The 17,627-nt window shown below is 34.6% G+C and overlaps 1 protein-coding gene across 5 annotated transcripts in view; it reads right to left on the bottom strand.

Annotated features, from left to right (window-relative positions):
- Window positions 1–1,257: 1,257 nt before the first annotated feature.
- Window positions 1,258–17,627, bottom strand: part of RAB28 (RAB28, member RAS oncogene family) — a 61,897-nt gene continuing 45,527 nt past the window's right edge. For 3 of the 5 annotated variants that reach the window (XM_061469265.1, XM_061469273.1, XM_061469249.1), the window contains 4 exons: window positions 11,972–12,075; window positions 9,129–9,206; window positions 2,858–2,958; window positions 1,258–1,931 (listed from right to left, as the gene is read on the bottom strand). In XM_061469265.1, coding sequence (XP_061325249.1) covers window positions 2,863–2,958; window positions 9,129–9,206; window positions 11,972–12,075 — 278 coding nt within the window. In that variant the 3' untranslated portion in view covers window positions 1,258–1,931; window positions 2,858–2,862. The remainder of the gene's footprint in view (window positions 1,932–2,857; window positions 2,959–9,128; window positions 9,207–11,971; window positions 12,076–17,627) is intronic. The other 2 variants (XM_061469282.1, XM_061469256.1) reach the window with 1 other exon arrangement.

A 17,627-nucleotide genomic window follows, 5' to 3' on the forward strand; every position in this document is an offset into this window, starting at 1 on the left:
AACTATGAAGCTGGCTCACATGCATGAGGCAAAGATGGCTCTAGCCACGTAGCTGAGCCAGGCTGTGCTCAGCTCCTCAGGGAAAGGGAAGTTCTCATGAATATTTGAGCATATTGGGCAGAGTTCAGGACACAAACACACAGAGAAATCTGATGGTTCAAAGAACCTTACACCACATGCTTTGGAGGGCATAACCTTGTAAACTTCCCAGCTACTCCAGAGAAACTGTTTGAACAGAACTTCTCATCTGGTGGTAGTAGAAGACAGTTCACCATTCAGTTGTGTTTAACCATAAGGTAATACTATGCAATGGGATACAAGCTCCACAGAACAGGAACAAGAACACAAACTATAACCCTAGAATGAATATTTTACTGCAAATTCACACCTACCTTAGTGTAGAATAATTTCTCAGTATCTCTGCTTGTTTCTTAGACTATTCCATATTTGAATGATACAATACTAAGAGTAAGTCATTCTCACACAGCTATGAAACTGTGACAAGCTGCATTTGCATGGTGTAAAATGAACTTAGCTTTCCAATGAACTTGGAATATACCAAAATAATAACAAAAAGCACATTCTTGCTATCTGCAATTTTTTTTTTTAATTTGATAGGTCAACTATTTTATTAAATAGTTTAGTAGTTCCAACTATTAAGCACTTGCTTGAACAGCTTAATAGGAGAACTTACATGAAGAAGCTCACCATTTTCACTTGTGATATATAAGCTTCCTTCACTCAGCTTCATTAATTCTCTAAATCTTGAAATGCTTTGCTGTACTTTATAAGAAAACACATTCTAGACTTAAAACATGAGATAGATTTCTAGTTTGGAATCAAGTTGGCTTACTATTTTTTTCTCCTTAGCTTTCTATTCAGATGTGCCAGCAGAGAACTGAACATCTAAAAGAGACTGCTAGCAAAGGAACAGAGGAGAAATGCACTGATCACAGAGCAGACAGCTTTTTATTTGTCATTTACTCTGAACTAGAAAGAAAAGAGTATCAGGCCAAAGGTAATTCATTTGGTTATTAAAAATGACTGATCCTAATTGATCTATCAAGTTTCTAATGCATGCGGAATATATCACTCAACATTTACAGCCCAAACTGTCGACTGAGGTTCATCCATATTCATGAAGACATATGAGTGTATCTACTACTGCAAGAAATAATGCTGATGTGGTAATAAAAATACACAAAAGCACTAGCATTTTTCAGAGCATCCATGGAGACAACTGGAGACTTCAGTAACTGTTTTTATAATTACAGCTTTATTTCAAGCACTGTGTCTTAGTGGATATAATTTATACATTTTGCACTATGTACATATATTAATGGAATACTTCCCAAATTACCCCTACATAAAATACATTATGTGCTGGAAATTATTCCAGCAATAGCTTTTCCAAGTTACATTTCACTGAGTGTTAGTTCAGATCACAGGAGAAAGAAAAGGAAAAATTTTAAAAATGCTTTGGCAAAATACCCTTCCATGATGATGTCTTTAAAGTATTTTGAATGCCAGACTTCTTCATCCATTTTTATTCCAGTCAAATAGATCAGAAGAAATATATAAACACAGTTATACTGTTTTATTTAAATATAATTTAAAAGAATAGAGACTTTAATTTTTCAAAGTGTGTGGTCTCAGGTTTGAATTTCAGCCAGTATAAAAACTGCCTGCCTGCTGCTTCTCAGCGTACAGTGGTGTAACACATTTGTGAAGCCTCTAACTGCATTGCTGCGACAGTCACTGTTAAAGCTCCTGGTAAACCCAGAGCCTGTGTCAAGGTAGGACAACCACCGAAGGTATCGAAACAGAGAATAGCACAGTTACTGCACTGCACACATTGAGCTTCTAGGAGGATTAATGGTTCTTGTCACAGGCTCCTGACTGTAGTTGACAATATCTGCTTTCACCACCCTCTGTCATAAAAGAAAACACAGTTAACAATTAGGAAATATAATCTTCATGCTGGCAAAAAATTCAACAGATATTTTGCTGTAAAAGCATATGAAATATTAGGCAAAACAGGTACCATTTAGGTTTTTTTCCACTACCCTACAGGAAGTCTTACTAGGTGATAATTCTCATTCTAAATACCAGTTTATCCGTCCTAAGCAGAAGGAAGTGCCTCGGTAGATTTTCACACCACTACAAATGGATCATGACTTTTTGCAAAAGCAATTAATACAGTTTTACTTCCATGAAAACTGCTTTGAATGGAAATAATAAAACAATACTTGCTTACAAAGTCTATGGTATGCATTCTTTAAGAATAACTGCCTAAACTGTAATTTGAAATTGTACATAAGTTTGTCTTTCGGTCTTCACTCCAAGCACTGCACAAGAATGCACAGACAGAACTCAAAAGTAAATTTTACATACAACCATATTTCAAAGTCTTTGATAGGCAGACTGACTAAAGATTAAATTAATATAAAAAGAACCTCTGCATACCGTATTTATTTTTTAATACAGATCCAACAGGTATTACTCATTCTATTTAAAAGCATTTGATCAGACTGTTGGTCTCTCCCAATGAGGAGGAGGAAATGAAATGCCAATTTCCAAATAAGTCTATTTCTACCTGAGGCAGCTATGCAACATTTTTAATACACAGCACTGAAGGACCTCCTTAACACAGCAGCATGAAGCATTTAATTTCTATGAAATACCTTGTTATTAGAATCAACATGCAATTGTACAGAGTTCCAAATTAATATATTAAGTATTACAAGCACCTACAATACAAACCATTTTTCTGATAGAACTTACTGTAACAGTTGTTACTTCATGTAAAAGCAACGCAGCTTGGGAAAAACAAACAAACCAAGTTTTCCACCAATACCTGAACTACTGCATTGAGCAGACTTTGCTCTGGCAGTTGGAAGTGTTGTGATGTTGACTATCTTCTTCAGGATATTTCACTAGTTCTGCCCTGACAACATGCTGTTAATCAGCATGTTATCAGCATAATGGAGAGAGGGCAAGGAGAAGAATGTAAAAAGAGAAGGAAAGAGAAATGGAGAGATTAATCAGTAGTTGAAAAGAATGAATGAATGAATGAAATAAGAAGACTATGCAGAAGCAAAACAAAAGTGCATTTCTTTTCAGGCTTTATGACAATGAAGGAGCAACATGTCTAGCTGAAAGCATCATCAACATTAGGGCTGCTTCTCGAGCTCCTTCAAGGACATGACCTATCAAAGTACCAAAATGAAATATTTATACATGCAAGCAATGAAAGTGTATTAAAGCAAGAGAAGGGAAAGAATAAAAAGAAAAGCAAATCAGTGAAAGAAAAGGTGGCAATGGCCTATTCCTTTAAGGTACTTAAATATTACATTATTCAACTTCCTACCAGCAACTGTAGCAAGTGCATTAGACGTACACACGCATCTTTTCCATTACACAACTATTGCGTTATAACTAAATATATAATTTTAAAACTGACATCAATTAACAACCTCACATCCAAGTGCTGCAACCTTTGACTTTGCTCTACATAATGCAAAAATAAAAGGCTCTCATTTTTCCCTGCTAAAGTCAAACAAAATTGTTGGAAGTTTTCTTACTACTAGTACAGTGTTCATGCAAAGGGGAGAATAATTCATAGAACAAAAAAGTAACAGAGGAGGTTGGTCAGTTACAAAAAATATCCTAAACCAGTTTAATAATTTTTTCTGAAATACTTCAGCTTTACACAACGTATTTTCAAGGTTAAAATGTATGAATACATTAATAAATACTATTATGTTAAAGGAAACTATTAACAGGATTATGTGAATATATAAACAGTATATATGTTAAAGATTACCTCTGTAAATAAAACCTGAATGTCAAACAAGCAGCAACAGTTGAATTGGCTGGTAAGGGATCTCGATTTATTAGCTGCTGATGTACTCGCCTAGAGTTTAATTGATTGCATTCATATTATCTTATCTAGTGGACACCACTCATGATTTACTCAACTCCTGGACTGATGTTATCAAGGGAAAGGTTGCCAAATCCCATGTAAGGTGGTAGTAGGAGGTTTAGCACTAAACAGTGTTATCTGACCTCACAGGACCTAGTTTCTTCATACCAATCTTTTGACTACAGCTGAGAGGAAAGAAAAAAAAAGGTCTCACAATCAGTAGGCAATTAATTGTTCCTCAAAACATTTGTCTAAATCCCATCCTGTAAACACAGGCAGGTTAGTGACCCATGCTTAGGCACAATGTAGCAAGAAACTGACTATCATAAATGACTTGGATTTTCTAAAGGAATTTCACCTAAATAGGAGTGAAAAAAACCCACTGCAACATTTCCTCTGTTAGCTTCACGGTAATTAAAAACTTAGGTTTCTTTGTATCAGTTTCTATGCTAAGCATATCATTGCCATGGTTCAAACCACTCTCAATAAGGAGAACCTTTCTTGCTGCAGGTGCTCTGAATTCCACCAAACTTATCTGCCAAACATTTTGTTGTACAAACCTGGCACACACACCCCGATTTGCTGAACTGGCATTTAGTTAAATAGAAAACTACACATCACTTACAAAAATGCTAGCTCTTGCCAATGCCAAGGAACAAAGCTGTACCCCATGCAGTTTTTACACTACAGTTGAAAGTCAAAAATACAGAAAGAAAAACATCTGATTAGTAAAGGAGCTATTTCCTCAAATTTCATCAGACCCTTGTGATTTAAAAGGAGGAGTATTTTGAGGACTGAAAATAAGTCAGAATCTGCAATTTTCTTACTTTGGAACTGTTCCATTTCAAAAACATTCTCTACTTTCCAGTCACGCATAAGGAGTAATCTAGTTCTTTGTTTCACCACAGTTTTGTCCAAATAAAGGTTTGATTAACAGTCATCTCAGCATGTTAACAGACAAGGTTTAGTAGCTCTAGCTGAGATAGTTTAAAAACTTACCACCCCCAAATGTCTGTCCTATTCCTCTGCTGGAGATCACTGCCGCCAAAGGAGAGCTGGTGGAATGTAACATATACTTGCACCTCATCCGCTTCAGCACAAAGTCTGGCAGCTTCACTTAAAAACAACTTTCAGCAGCAGTTTAAGCTAAACTGCTCTACTTCACCCTGATGCGGCCAAGGCACATGATCACCTTCCATTTTCTGATTCTGCTGTGGGAGTGATAAATTCCAGAAAAAGGGCAGTAACAAATAGCTTGGGTTGCATTAATATCTTAAACTGGTGCAGCTGTGTTCTAAAAATGGGTGGTAAATAACTCAATTTTTAAGGCTCGCTCTTGAGGTTCATTAACAGAAGTTGTGTTGTTAACTCGAAGTGGACCAGGAACACCCATCCACTTTTCACAAAAGCTTCTGCCAGTCATCAAAGCTCTAAAGTCAAGAGTCAAGCACCACAAATTCATATAAGTAACATGTTTGAGATTCCTATTATTTATTTCTAACCACCTGTGAGCCACTTCTAAGAACCTCCCAGTGAGTGTGGCAATTATAATTGATCTTAAACACAAGAAATATGATCTTCAGGCATAAAATTGAAAGCACTAGAAATATGTTTTAAAGAGCATTCTCTACATTAGACAATCAGTAATAATGAAGAAATACATAATAAACCATACATAGAGCATGTCACTGTTGGCATTTTACACAAACTCAGTATTCCATCTTCCCCTTTGTTACCACCTAGGCTGAACAAAGATATCTGATGTTCTCTGACAAATACTTTCAAGCAGCAACCTTCTTGTTTTTCAAAATAAGGAAAACTCACATTACACAAAATACAGCAAATTCAAAGATATGATCCATTATCTGAGTAGCGCACATTTGTAAAAACTACAATGTATTTTACTCTTTGTTTAAAGATTAAATCCAAGTCAACATTTGCATACTTACTGATTCAAGGATGAGTCACACCTACTATTAGATTAGTTTTTTGTTTCTTTATAACATTTATGTAGCGTACATCTATCGATTTTTCTGTATGCTTTTATAGTTCAACAGCTAGAGTATTAAATGGCTAAAAGTTTAAGGGAACACATTCATATAGCTGTTTCTTAATTTAAAGAAGCCCCGTGCCCATTTTACAGGTGAAAAGAAAAAACAAAACAAAACAAGGAGAAAAAAAAAAACCAAAATCCAAACATCACCACCACACTTAGGAACCTGTACCTGTTATAAAGTCTGTGGTAAACCAGAAACCTAGTGATGGCAACATCATGTAACACCACCTCCTTCCAGCTAAGAGACCAGATCCATGCTCCTGGGAAATAGCACCTACACATTACTTAGGCTTTTCCACCGCAGACTCGTAAATTTCTCTCAAAACATGTCATTCTATTCATCTCTCTGAGGTTAAAGTTCTCCTTCTCAAGTTTTATGTAGAGAATTCTCCTTTTCTATCTTTAGAAGTGACCAGGGTAGTCAGTTCTATACAATAATGAACCTTAAGATACAGCTAACACACACTCAAATAAAATTCCCACTGGTTTCTCACTGACTTAAGCAGTAGTACCTACAGCCCACTCAAAGGAAGTAAATGTTCTTCTTGTGACAAAGAATTTGTGATTCACTTTGTGTGATTCTTCAGAGTAGACTGAAACTATGCTCAATTAGTAGAACTTTGCAAAGCCAGGCAGTTGCTCTTACTCTACATGCACAGCGTACTTGTGCAGTACCTGAATGGCTACACTGAAGTTTCTTTTTTATCCAGCTCCATTTACTGTTTATCTTTTTTTTTTTTAATCACTGTAGTGTGGATTCACATGAACAGTAATGGGTGGGCCACAGTGAGTAGTTTATGCATTATTAACTATTTACAAGCTATTGCTAATGCAATTTGCATAATATTTACTCTCATCCATAACTGCATATTCCATTGATCTGCTCAACAAAATTAAAAACTGTAATTACAATACTAAGGCAAGAGGAAGCCTACTTAAAGCAAATACCAATTTGACACAGAAAGTTATGCACTCTTGAGTCAGGACTATACAAAGGTTCTTACTTTAACCTAAAAATAGACACCTTATCTAGAAAGCTACAATTTTCTGTATAACTCCATTGATTATATTCTCTTTTTAATCTAAGGTATTTGAATAACGATCTACAAGCTTACTTATCTTACTTACTCACAAAATCACTAAGCACAGAGAGGGCTAAGACTGAAGTTCCAGTTCTAGCTAAACAACCAAAGAAAAACTGAAGAGCTCTTAATGTGCTGAATTATTTATATGCAAATAATCATAGAGCTCAGAACAACAGATGGATGGTGCCTTAGTAGTAAAAACCATTGAATGAACACGCTCAATATTTCTCTAGCCATAAATTACAGCTTTTCAGAACCTCTTAGCCTTGCTCATCAGGTATGCACTGTAAGTGTATTTTATCATTTTACTGTTTGAAATACAGTTTTCTAGTTAACCACTTCAACACAGATTGTAAACACCACCATGGCAAAACACTTTCAGAAATTACATATTTATTGTATATTTCAAAAAGCAGGAGGCCAAGCTGTAGGTAAAAAATGTTTTGCCTTTTTCCTTTTTTTCTTAAGAAACTTGCTGACTTACCTTGTGGTACTTGCTGAACGTTGGTAGTAACTAGCAGTTCCAAGATATTACACCACTGAAGCAACTACTTTTAGCTCAATAAGTAAATTTAAAATAAGTGCATTGTAATCTCAAACATCATTGTATAGTAAGGTTATACTACATATATGTACATGTAAGATTATATTCAGTAGTATAATCTTTGTTTTTGAGGATTCTGAAACAAAGTTTGTATACAATCTTTTTTGGTTTAAACCTATGCACACAGTCTTACAGGCAGGAAAACTATTTTTAGAAGCAGGAGCTAAGAAGAAGGAAGGAAAGGGAAGGATAAGGGAAAAAGGGTTATACTAGAAAACCTCTTGCTTGTTGCTTATTTGAACAATTAACACATTTTTTATCTAACTTTCACTAACAAAAACTGACTTCCAACTCTAGTAGATAGTTAAGCAAGTACTCACATTTTAATTAATATAGTTACAGTTCTAATTTTTTAAAATAGTAAAAATATCTTTTCCCAATAAATTCACAAGGTCCTAAAACAATGCCCTCAATAGAGCCATTCTGCATATAGCAATTAATGCATAGGATGAGCTTGCAACAAAGCTCTACTACAGTTCAGAGTATGACATGCAGCAGGGTTCTGCCACATGTTCACTATGAAATCACTACATTCACATCCCTAACTTATGGCTAACCAATGTAAGGGAATGGTGGACAACCTTCTTGATGACCTTCCCACCTATTGCTGGGAAACATTCTTCCCTCTCAGCCCTTTCTCACTGCAGAGGAAATGACAGAAAATCCCCAAGATAATACTCATAACTCAAAGAACAAAACACAAAATGCAAGGACATAAACCATGCAGCTCCTTTAGGGGGAAATTATTTGGGACTGGTATGGTGAGAAAAATAACTGCAGATGCCAGGTAGCCATAATAGCTACCCAAACACACAATTCCACAGCTCTGCCTGCCACTGAGAATTGGTATACTGAACCAGAACAGGATTCATTTCTCATTTGCAAATCAGAATAAAATGGGAAATAGCGACCATACAAAACCAATATTCCTTACCCAAGGCAGAGAGTCACTTCTGAGGTCCTGTATTATACAGGCACACAAAGATGATGAAAATCTGAGATTAACCAAACATAGGATTTAACATGGTTAATTCCCAACCCTCAGATTGAAAAAATACTGGTTTTTCCTGTATTACTACAATGAAGGTTGATTTAGAACACTTCTACTCACAGAAGCTTATGCCTTTTATGACTTAAATGTGTAGTTTTAAAATTAAATTGGTTTTTAAATATGTAAAGAAAAAAGAACAATTTTCATAAAAACCATATCTGACACCAATGTACAGTATTTAAAGTGTGTAAAAAAAAAATCTTCCATGCTACCTGCATATGAATACATAGAGAGAGGATTTAATTTCCAAACCAATTTTATGCACTATTTTTAAAAAATTGCTCTCAATTTGAACTTTCTCCCTATATTGAAGTGCTTTAAAGGACACTTACTAATTTCCAATGATTTTTTTTAACACTAAATAAAATACCTGGAAATAAAAAAATATGTATTTGTGGAAAAGTCACCTGTGACTGCTCCAACTCTGCTTTGTTTAGTTTGATGCCAAGTATGTCAGCAGCAATTCTCTGAAAACACAAGAAGACCTATGGAAAAAAATTAAATTGCACTTAAAAGATTAAAAACGGACATTCTTGAGGTTCTTTCAAATATATCAAAACATCCTTGAACTGTTAAACAATTAGATATATTAAATTATGATCTGTGCAAGAGAGATCTGAAAACAACCTCATCTGGTACATTCAGTTTTGTTTAAAAATCAGGAGAAAATAACTCAACAATGGTACAAGGAATGAACAGTATGCTGGATTACTAAGCAACACTTCTACTCTGCCTCCAGAGACTTAAGTTTAAACAAGCTTTTACACAACTCACCTCTAAAATACTACTCTCAGTGCTATAAAATATGAATAAGGGTATTCACTAATGTTTAGCACAAAAAATATATTACCAGTGTATTCTGCAATAGAGAAACCTACAGGTTTCTGAAATTGAAAGCAACAGAACTGTGCATCACCAAAAGCTATACTGCACATGTTTAAAAAACATTGTCAATATGAAAGCCATACAATGCTCTATTTGTTCTGAAGTCTTATAAAACATTATGGATGTTATAACGAAAGCAAGTATCTAGAAAACAAGCAAGATGATGCAGCAGCCTTGCAGAGTTAGAATTTGGACATGGTTGGACAGGTAACACTGGGTGGCAATGGTTTACTTTATCTCAATCCAGTCCACCAATCTTAAAGTTTAGGCAGCTGCATTTTAAATCAGTTTAAAGAACACAACAGATGTTAAAGAGGAGCAGCTTAAGTTTGCACTGCTGCTGAACCCCATATTATATTTCATCTACATGGTTATTCGACTGAGCTCACAATCTAAACTACTAACAAACACTGCTTTTCATCAGGCAGCTGGACTCCAAAGAGCCTGTGTAAGTGATTTTTGTAATTTTCAGTGAAAATTCAAAACCAGACAATTTATACAACCTCTTCTTACACCCAAGATGGAAAACAGCAATGAATCAGTGGAAGAACCAACAAACCATAATAGCTTCCAAAATAATTTCTCTAAACTACTTGGTCTAGTACTGGTCTATTCTACTAGAATCCACTTAGCAAGAAATCCTGAACAAGGTCTCTTTTTTCCAGATGCCTACTTTAACCCACACCAGGCTCTCGGTGTACTGAGCTAGACCACCTATCATGAGGATGCTTTGTGCGCAAAACATCAGGCACAAGTTCAGTGCTTTATGTATACAATTTGATAGACAGTAAGACAGCTATACTAAATCTTTCATTAAATTTATTTTTCCTCTAAGGAGAATTTTGGGCTTTTTTTAAATTATAAGAATGAAATATAAATACAAAATTATCTTTTGCAAATGAGTCAGCTGGAAAGATCCGAGGTAAACAAAAAATCATTTATCTTAACTAAGCCTATAACCAAAGCAGCAATTGATGGTCTCTTCTTAGATCACTGTCCAGGGTAAGCACCCTGTCTTTCCTGCACAACTACTAAAAAACATGAGGAAGTAATTCAAATCTATAGTGAAACAAAAAAAATGAAATACTGTAAACCATACCTCATACCTTCTTTTCTTAGTACATACTTAGACTTCTGGTTAATGCTTTCTAGGTACGTTTAAATTTACTTTTGTCTTTATACAGCAAGTGAAAAAAAGAACAATCAGTACATACAGCAGGATGCTGCTGCAATTCATGAATCAATTAAAAGACATAATAAAGATTCCTTCATATTTTGCTATGTTAAATATATCAACCTTATAAAAAGGACTGCTTTTTCTTCCTGTTACTAAATCTCAAAAAAAAAAAAAAGATTGTTTGCCTGAGAAAGGAATACGTTTTATCAGATGCATACTTCATTGGGTGAAGCATTATACATTTTTTTCTTCTGTTTCTACCTTAAAAAACTTTAATTTAAACAAAAAATTATGCCAAAGATTCAACACAAACTGTAAGAAGAATGAGGACTCACTGCATCTGTCACAGCAAAATTGTTAGACTTCAAAGAAAAGCTATTATCTTATAAAATTAGGCAGTACATTGCAGACGTTTCATCAAAGATCTTAAAAACTGGTTCTATTTGTGTTACAGAGTTATACTTGCATATAACTGAACATGGTCTTACTGTTTAATAACAAAAATTAAGTATGCTGTCATAAGTAACACAGGAGAGAGATACAAGACTGTTTTATGGGAATGACAGTTACTAAGCATGTGACAAATCAAGCAAAACAATACAGTGTGATTTAATTTGACTGACAGAGTCAACTAAGAAAGAACCTTTACTTCCATACACTTACAACTAAAACAAATAACCCAGTTAGCTCAGAGTCAAAAGGTTGTTCAAAAATATACTCTGCAAAGTATTAAAAACACCAAATGTTCAAATTTCAATGGACCTGCAGTAGGAGTGTCTCCAATGGCTCAGGACCCCTATTAAAAACTTTTGATTGCAACAGGGTCTCGTGACACTATCAACTGTTCAAAGTTTCTATATTGATGGTCTATAGATGGGACTCCACCTGGAATGAAGGAATACATTTAACTACAGGTTGTCAGCAAAGAGATATAGCTGTTCTCATGCTGATGTATAAATTAGACCTTTATCATATTAAAAACTATACATTAAACTGCAAATCAGATGAGAAATCACTGTAATTAATAAAGAATATACACAAAGATCTATTTTTCATTTAACTAGGCAGGCAAAAACAACCTGCAACAGTCACTGTTCTCCATGGTTTGATATGTGAAGTATAATAAAACTTCAGCATCTTTAAAAATAAAAACAAGACATCTACAAGGGTTTTATTTTTCTTACTTACAGAATCTCCTGTCTTGGCTGACACGAAATGGCTACTGAAATTGTTTTCCTGACAAAATCGCTGGTGCTTGTCAACTTTCACTGCACGCATATGCTCCAAGTCAACTAAAAAGTTGAAGGAAGGAAAAATTACTAAAATGGAGCCCATTCAGTTACCTGTCTTGGAAATTATTCATTGGAAACACATCAGATGTAATCTTTTTCTTTACAGGTGTATGCAAATGCAGGTTTCTTTCTTCCTATAATCATTTGCCCTAATAAAAATAACAAATTACATCAGGTTAATATTATTTGCAAAACTAAAACAAAACCACAAATAAAACTGTATGGTCAAATGCGACTAATTCTTATCTAAAATAAAGGAGAAACTTATTGCTGGATATACACAATTCGTAACAAATTTACTGTTAACCACATACAGAAACTTGAGACAACTAAGTTTTGCACATTCTGCTTGCAAGCATGATGCATATTGGAGGTTCCAGTGTCATCTAAAGACTTTTACAAAATAGAGTTGACCAAGCACATCTGAATCTACATATTTTTTTCTAATTAAAAAAATGTAATAAGTTATAAAGAACTTAGATGCAGAATATGGTAGAACAAAAACACTATAATAAAAAATGAATTGAGTAAAAGCACTGGTTCTTCATTACTCATACATGAAGCTTTCAATTCCATAACTGTACAGTTCAGAAGATTAAAACCAGTAAAATGCATATTTCAAGAGTCACACACATTTTCATTTCTATCATTTTACAACCACCGGAAGCAGAGCAAAGCTTTCAAATTAATATTTATGTTGAAAAAGCACTGGGTGCTTCCAAAGCAAAATGGAAGCCTTGCACAGGTTTTATTGTACATGTTCCAGTCTCTCCAAATCTGATCCCAAGGTAACTGGAAACCATATTGAACAGTTTCTCTTTTTTATTGCATTGCAGTTCCTATAAGAGTGTTGACTCAATGCCGTCAAATTATAAGGCAAATATATTCAGAAGGATTTAAGGACAACCAGGCTCTTTGAGTCAATACAGGAAAAAAAACTTAAACTGATTTCCTGAGGAAGGGACCCAACTGACTTGTAAAAACTTGTAAATTTGCAAATCTAGTAAGCCTGCATAATAGTGTCATTTGATTATCAGCTGAAAAAATGCTCTCCTACTACATAAAAGGCTTTATTTTAAAATGACATTGGAGGTCTTTAATTTGTAGGCTCTGGAGATTTTCTCTTGGAGATTTTTAGTCTAGCAGGGGATTCCTACACCCCATTTATACTGCTTACCTTGGTTAATGTGGAGTTTTTGCCACATATTACTGCTCCTAGCACATCAGTAAGGCCTTGTTTATAAGAACAGGCCTAAAATCATCCAGTTACCACAAGCATTAATTTGTGAAGGACTAAAATACTAAGCTATTAACACTAATGCTTGTAGCACAGTTTTTCATAATACTAAACACAGAATATATAGTTTCAAAAGGAAGAACATTTACTAAGACAAAGCCCAAAGTCAATACCAATTTTGTTAAAAAATTGCTATTGACTTTGCAGTCTATGAAACAGCTACTTAATTTTTTTCTCTGAAACATAACTACCAGAAGAGAGCCTCTGTTGAAACGCTTTTAAGGATAAAATACAGCATGCTGCCTAAACCATATAATTATTAACTATTATTTTTACTCTTCGCATATTAGCTTTAAGTGCAGCTTGGAAAACACAACAGTGAAATTACTCTTTTGGGAAAAATAAAAATATATTTTCTTTATTTTTATTTGATGAGCCCTTAAAGGAAACTTAACCCTACCTTCAAATTTCACCCGCTGTATTTCTTTGACTATACCTCACCTCCAAAAACCTACACAAGATAACAGTAAAAATAGACAGGTAGATAGCATTTACAGTCCATCCCTCTAAAATACCAGTCATGATTATGTAAGTAATATATAATATATATATATTTTATATATATATATATATATATATATATATATATATATGTGTTATGTAAAAACAAGCTCACAATTTACAATCTGGCTCAAATTCTCTTTCCCAAGATGGAAAGAATTAGGGAGTAGAAGAACACAACAACTGATAAATTTTCAGGATAAAATGCCACTGCCATATTGGAAATCATATCCTCAAATGTCTCCTATTTTTTATTTGAAGAAACATCAAAAATATTATATGGTTAGTGGAGCATATACTTTACTACAGTAGAAAAACTAAAAGCACAAACAATCCTAGAATCTAACAGACTTGGAAGTGAAAAATCAAGGTGAAATTATGTTTCCAAATTTTCTGTAATTCTCAGTTCACCTCCCCACTTAAAAGTATTTTACCTTGTCCCTTCTGAATTATGGGCAGTCTGCTGTGAACTGCAGAGTTACTGTTATGCTAGATAACTGCCAGGTAACTGTCCACATGCATACTCTCAGCCCACAGTAAATGTAAGGCAATTCACGTTACATTAGCTCTCAATGAAAGAGGGCACAGTGTTAGTACAAGAAACAGGTTTCAAGTGTTAATAAATATTAATCTACACAAAATTGCAGTTTGCAGTCAATGAAAGACGACTATCCTAACTCATATTACTTTTCATTTCCCCAGGCTAAGGGCAAAGACATAGTTACTGAAGATCAGCTAAAGTAAAGTGAATAGATACCCTCCAGGTTTTTTTGGTTTTTTTTTTGTTTTTTTTTAACATCTGATATCGGTCAGCTCGACAGGCAGAATTCTTAGCACACCAGGAGATAAGTCTTGTCCAGCTTTTATTTAGACATCACAGCAAAAAGACTTTAAGGAGGGATTTGGAGGAGAAAAACAATTTTCTAAAAAGATGCTTATAAGGAATGCAGGGACTTTATAGAAATAAAACAAACAGCTGGCCAATGTGGCCTCATATGATGAGCCAATTAACAGCAGGAATAGATATCTTAGGATGAATGATAAGACTAAAATGCACTTAAGGCATGAAAAGTTGAAAGGCAGAGACAAATAAGTTTTGGATAGAATCAGATACATAAATATGGCTTGATTTTACAAACCAGGAAAATGATCTTGCATAATATTCTAAATGGCTAAATAACATTGCATTGGCCAAGAAAAAGCAATTACTGAAATGAAGATGCAAAATAAGAACATTTTAAGTGCGGTAATGGTTATGACAGGCCATATCTAACAAAGGTCTCAAAGAAAGAATCTGAAAGATTTGGACACACATCAAACACAAACATTTAAAGAAAGTCCCAAAGTGAAGTTTATGTGCCAGATGGTACAGTCATCCTTCTCATCTGAAGTGAATGAGAAAGGCAAGAGTGACAAGGGAAAATTAATAGCTCCATTTTTACCAAGTAGAATATAAACTGATGGCTAGAAATTCACAATAGGATGTCTAAAGGAGACAGGAGGATTTTAGTTTCTAAAGTGAGAAGAGATTTATTTGCAAACAGTGAATGTCTAAAGCACACAAATGTTACAAACCAGTACTTTGCTTAAGTGCTTGGATATAAACTCTACTATCTACATTAATAAATTTATGTTTTCTGATCACAAAAAGCTAAAGCAACCCCAAGATGTGCAAGTTCTGCAGAATGTGGTGACAGCATTTCTTTGATGTATCATTTGTAAAATTCTAAAGATCTTAAAAATGGGACCAATTGGCAGGAATAGTAGTTCAAGTAGTTATAGTGTCAAATTAGCACATTGCCAATTCCTTGACTATACAGGAACCACTTAGTATGCTTGCATTAAACGGAATGCTTAAATAAACCACATAAAAATTGGAATCAGGGGAAGCAAGGGGACATCAGGGGCAACGGAGGAGAGCGGAAGGGCATCACAAGCAATGGGGGAAAGAGGGAGAAATCATAGTGTTTTTCTGATTGACTTGAGGACAGAAAAAGGGGCTTATTAGCTGCCAGTCATTTTGAAGACCCTTTCTAAGAAAAGGCATCCAAAATATGGGTTGCTGCAGTTTGCTCATTTTTATGCTCAAAATGCACACTAAAAAATGTTCATATGACAAGTATAAAAAAAACCATGGTTGCCAGTAACTCTCCAAAAAATATCTCCATTGCTTTCCTTTTCCTCTCCTGCAAATCTGTTCCTAACTAGCTAGTCAACAGCCCAACTTTTTGTTTCTTTGAAATAAAACTAAACATTCACCTTTAAGCCTGTCCAGTGTAGAGTCATTTCAATTAAAGCTAGCAAGATAAATTGTTGCTCCATAACACATCTGTATGCATCTGTATGTATTGCATACCCCATAAAAATACTGGCACAACAAAAATATATCAGAAACTTCAGGAATTCAGACATAACTTCCACCAAGCCAAATGGATCCAAGTGAAAACCTTCCACCAGAGATGAAACCAGCAAAGATCAGTGTCTGCTGCAGCAAAAGTAGGTAAGGATTACTAAAATACTTGCTTCTCACGAACTCTGGAGAGTTCAGTTTTGATTTGTAGGTGAGACTAAACAGAGATCTACCAAGGTAAAAAAAAAAAAAAAAAAAAAAAAAAAAATCAAACAGAATCTAGGAGAGAAGTATGGAACTCCTACATCCCAAATCCCAGGGATACTCCCTTTAAGGCATTCCTGACAACATGAGAAGAAAAATAGGTAAGAAGAACACTGCAGAATTTAGGTTAAAAAAAATATTTAAAAACCATCATGGTCACCTCTGTGGAGAGCAAAAGACATTTCAAAGAAGGCAAGGACAAAACAGTAGCTTTAAATTAGGACCAGAGAGAACTGATTAGGTCACATCTTCAGGTGATTTATACAAACGACATTTTCATTACCCTCTGAATTGCTGCTATACATCACTTATTTGCAGTGAAAAGCCGACAGTACTAACTCTAAGCGGAAAAGGAAACCTTACTTTAAATGACTGTCTGCAAGGCTAGATATCAAATGATAGAAAAACTGAGCAAACACTTGAGAGTATAGTTATTGAAAGTCAAAACTCTATATAACTTTACTTGAGAAATTAAGTCACTGAAATTTTATTGGGTAGTAGCAAGGAACACACAAAAAAAAAAACATTAGATGAAACACAAATGGGTGCTTTACAATCTACCCACACATAGCCATTCAACAGCAACTCAGTCTTGACTGAATAATAATGCTACTTTTGACTTTAGACTCTGGAGTCACTAATGGTAAATAAATTAATGCCGTAACTGTTCCTTTTACACCATATAGATATATGTACCATTCCATAAGAGAAAAAAAAAAAGGCCTGAAACAAGCCACATAGCACCACCGTGCAGGGAGAAATGATCATTTCCATTCCATTACACCATACGTATGTGGAAAACCAATAGTTAAGTATCTTTAATACTACTTTAGCTCACGAACTTCACCAAAATGAACTAGAATAGATGCAATTTGCTCACCAAAGTTTGCTTCGAGGAATAAGTGTGATATCAAATCCCACAGCTGTATTGTCTTTAAATTAGGGCAATAATAAAAACCACGTAACAATTTATCAGAGTAATACAACTCACAGAAACAAAGCCAGTATTTTAAAATATATTTCACTAGTTAGAACAATGATTAATGCTCCAGGTTTATAATCTTTTAAACTGCCAAAAATGTAATAGTATATTTTGATTTAAATATTATCACACAAGCAAATAACTGCACATACTCTAAA

Source organism: Pezoporus flaviventris, unplaced genomic scaffold, assembly GCF_033815535.1.
Source record: "Pezoporus flaviventris isolate CSIRO_AGI_PZ_B2104156 unplaced genomic scaffold, CSIRO_AGI_Pfla_v1 ptg000002l, whole genome shotgun sequence".
In the NCBI taxonomy this organism is placed as follows: domain Eukaryota; kingdom Metazoa; phylum Chordata; class Aves; order Psittaciformes; family Psittacidae; genus Pezoporus; species Pezoporus flaviventris.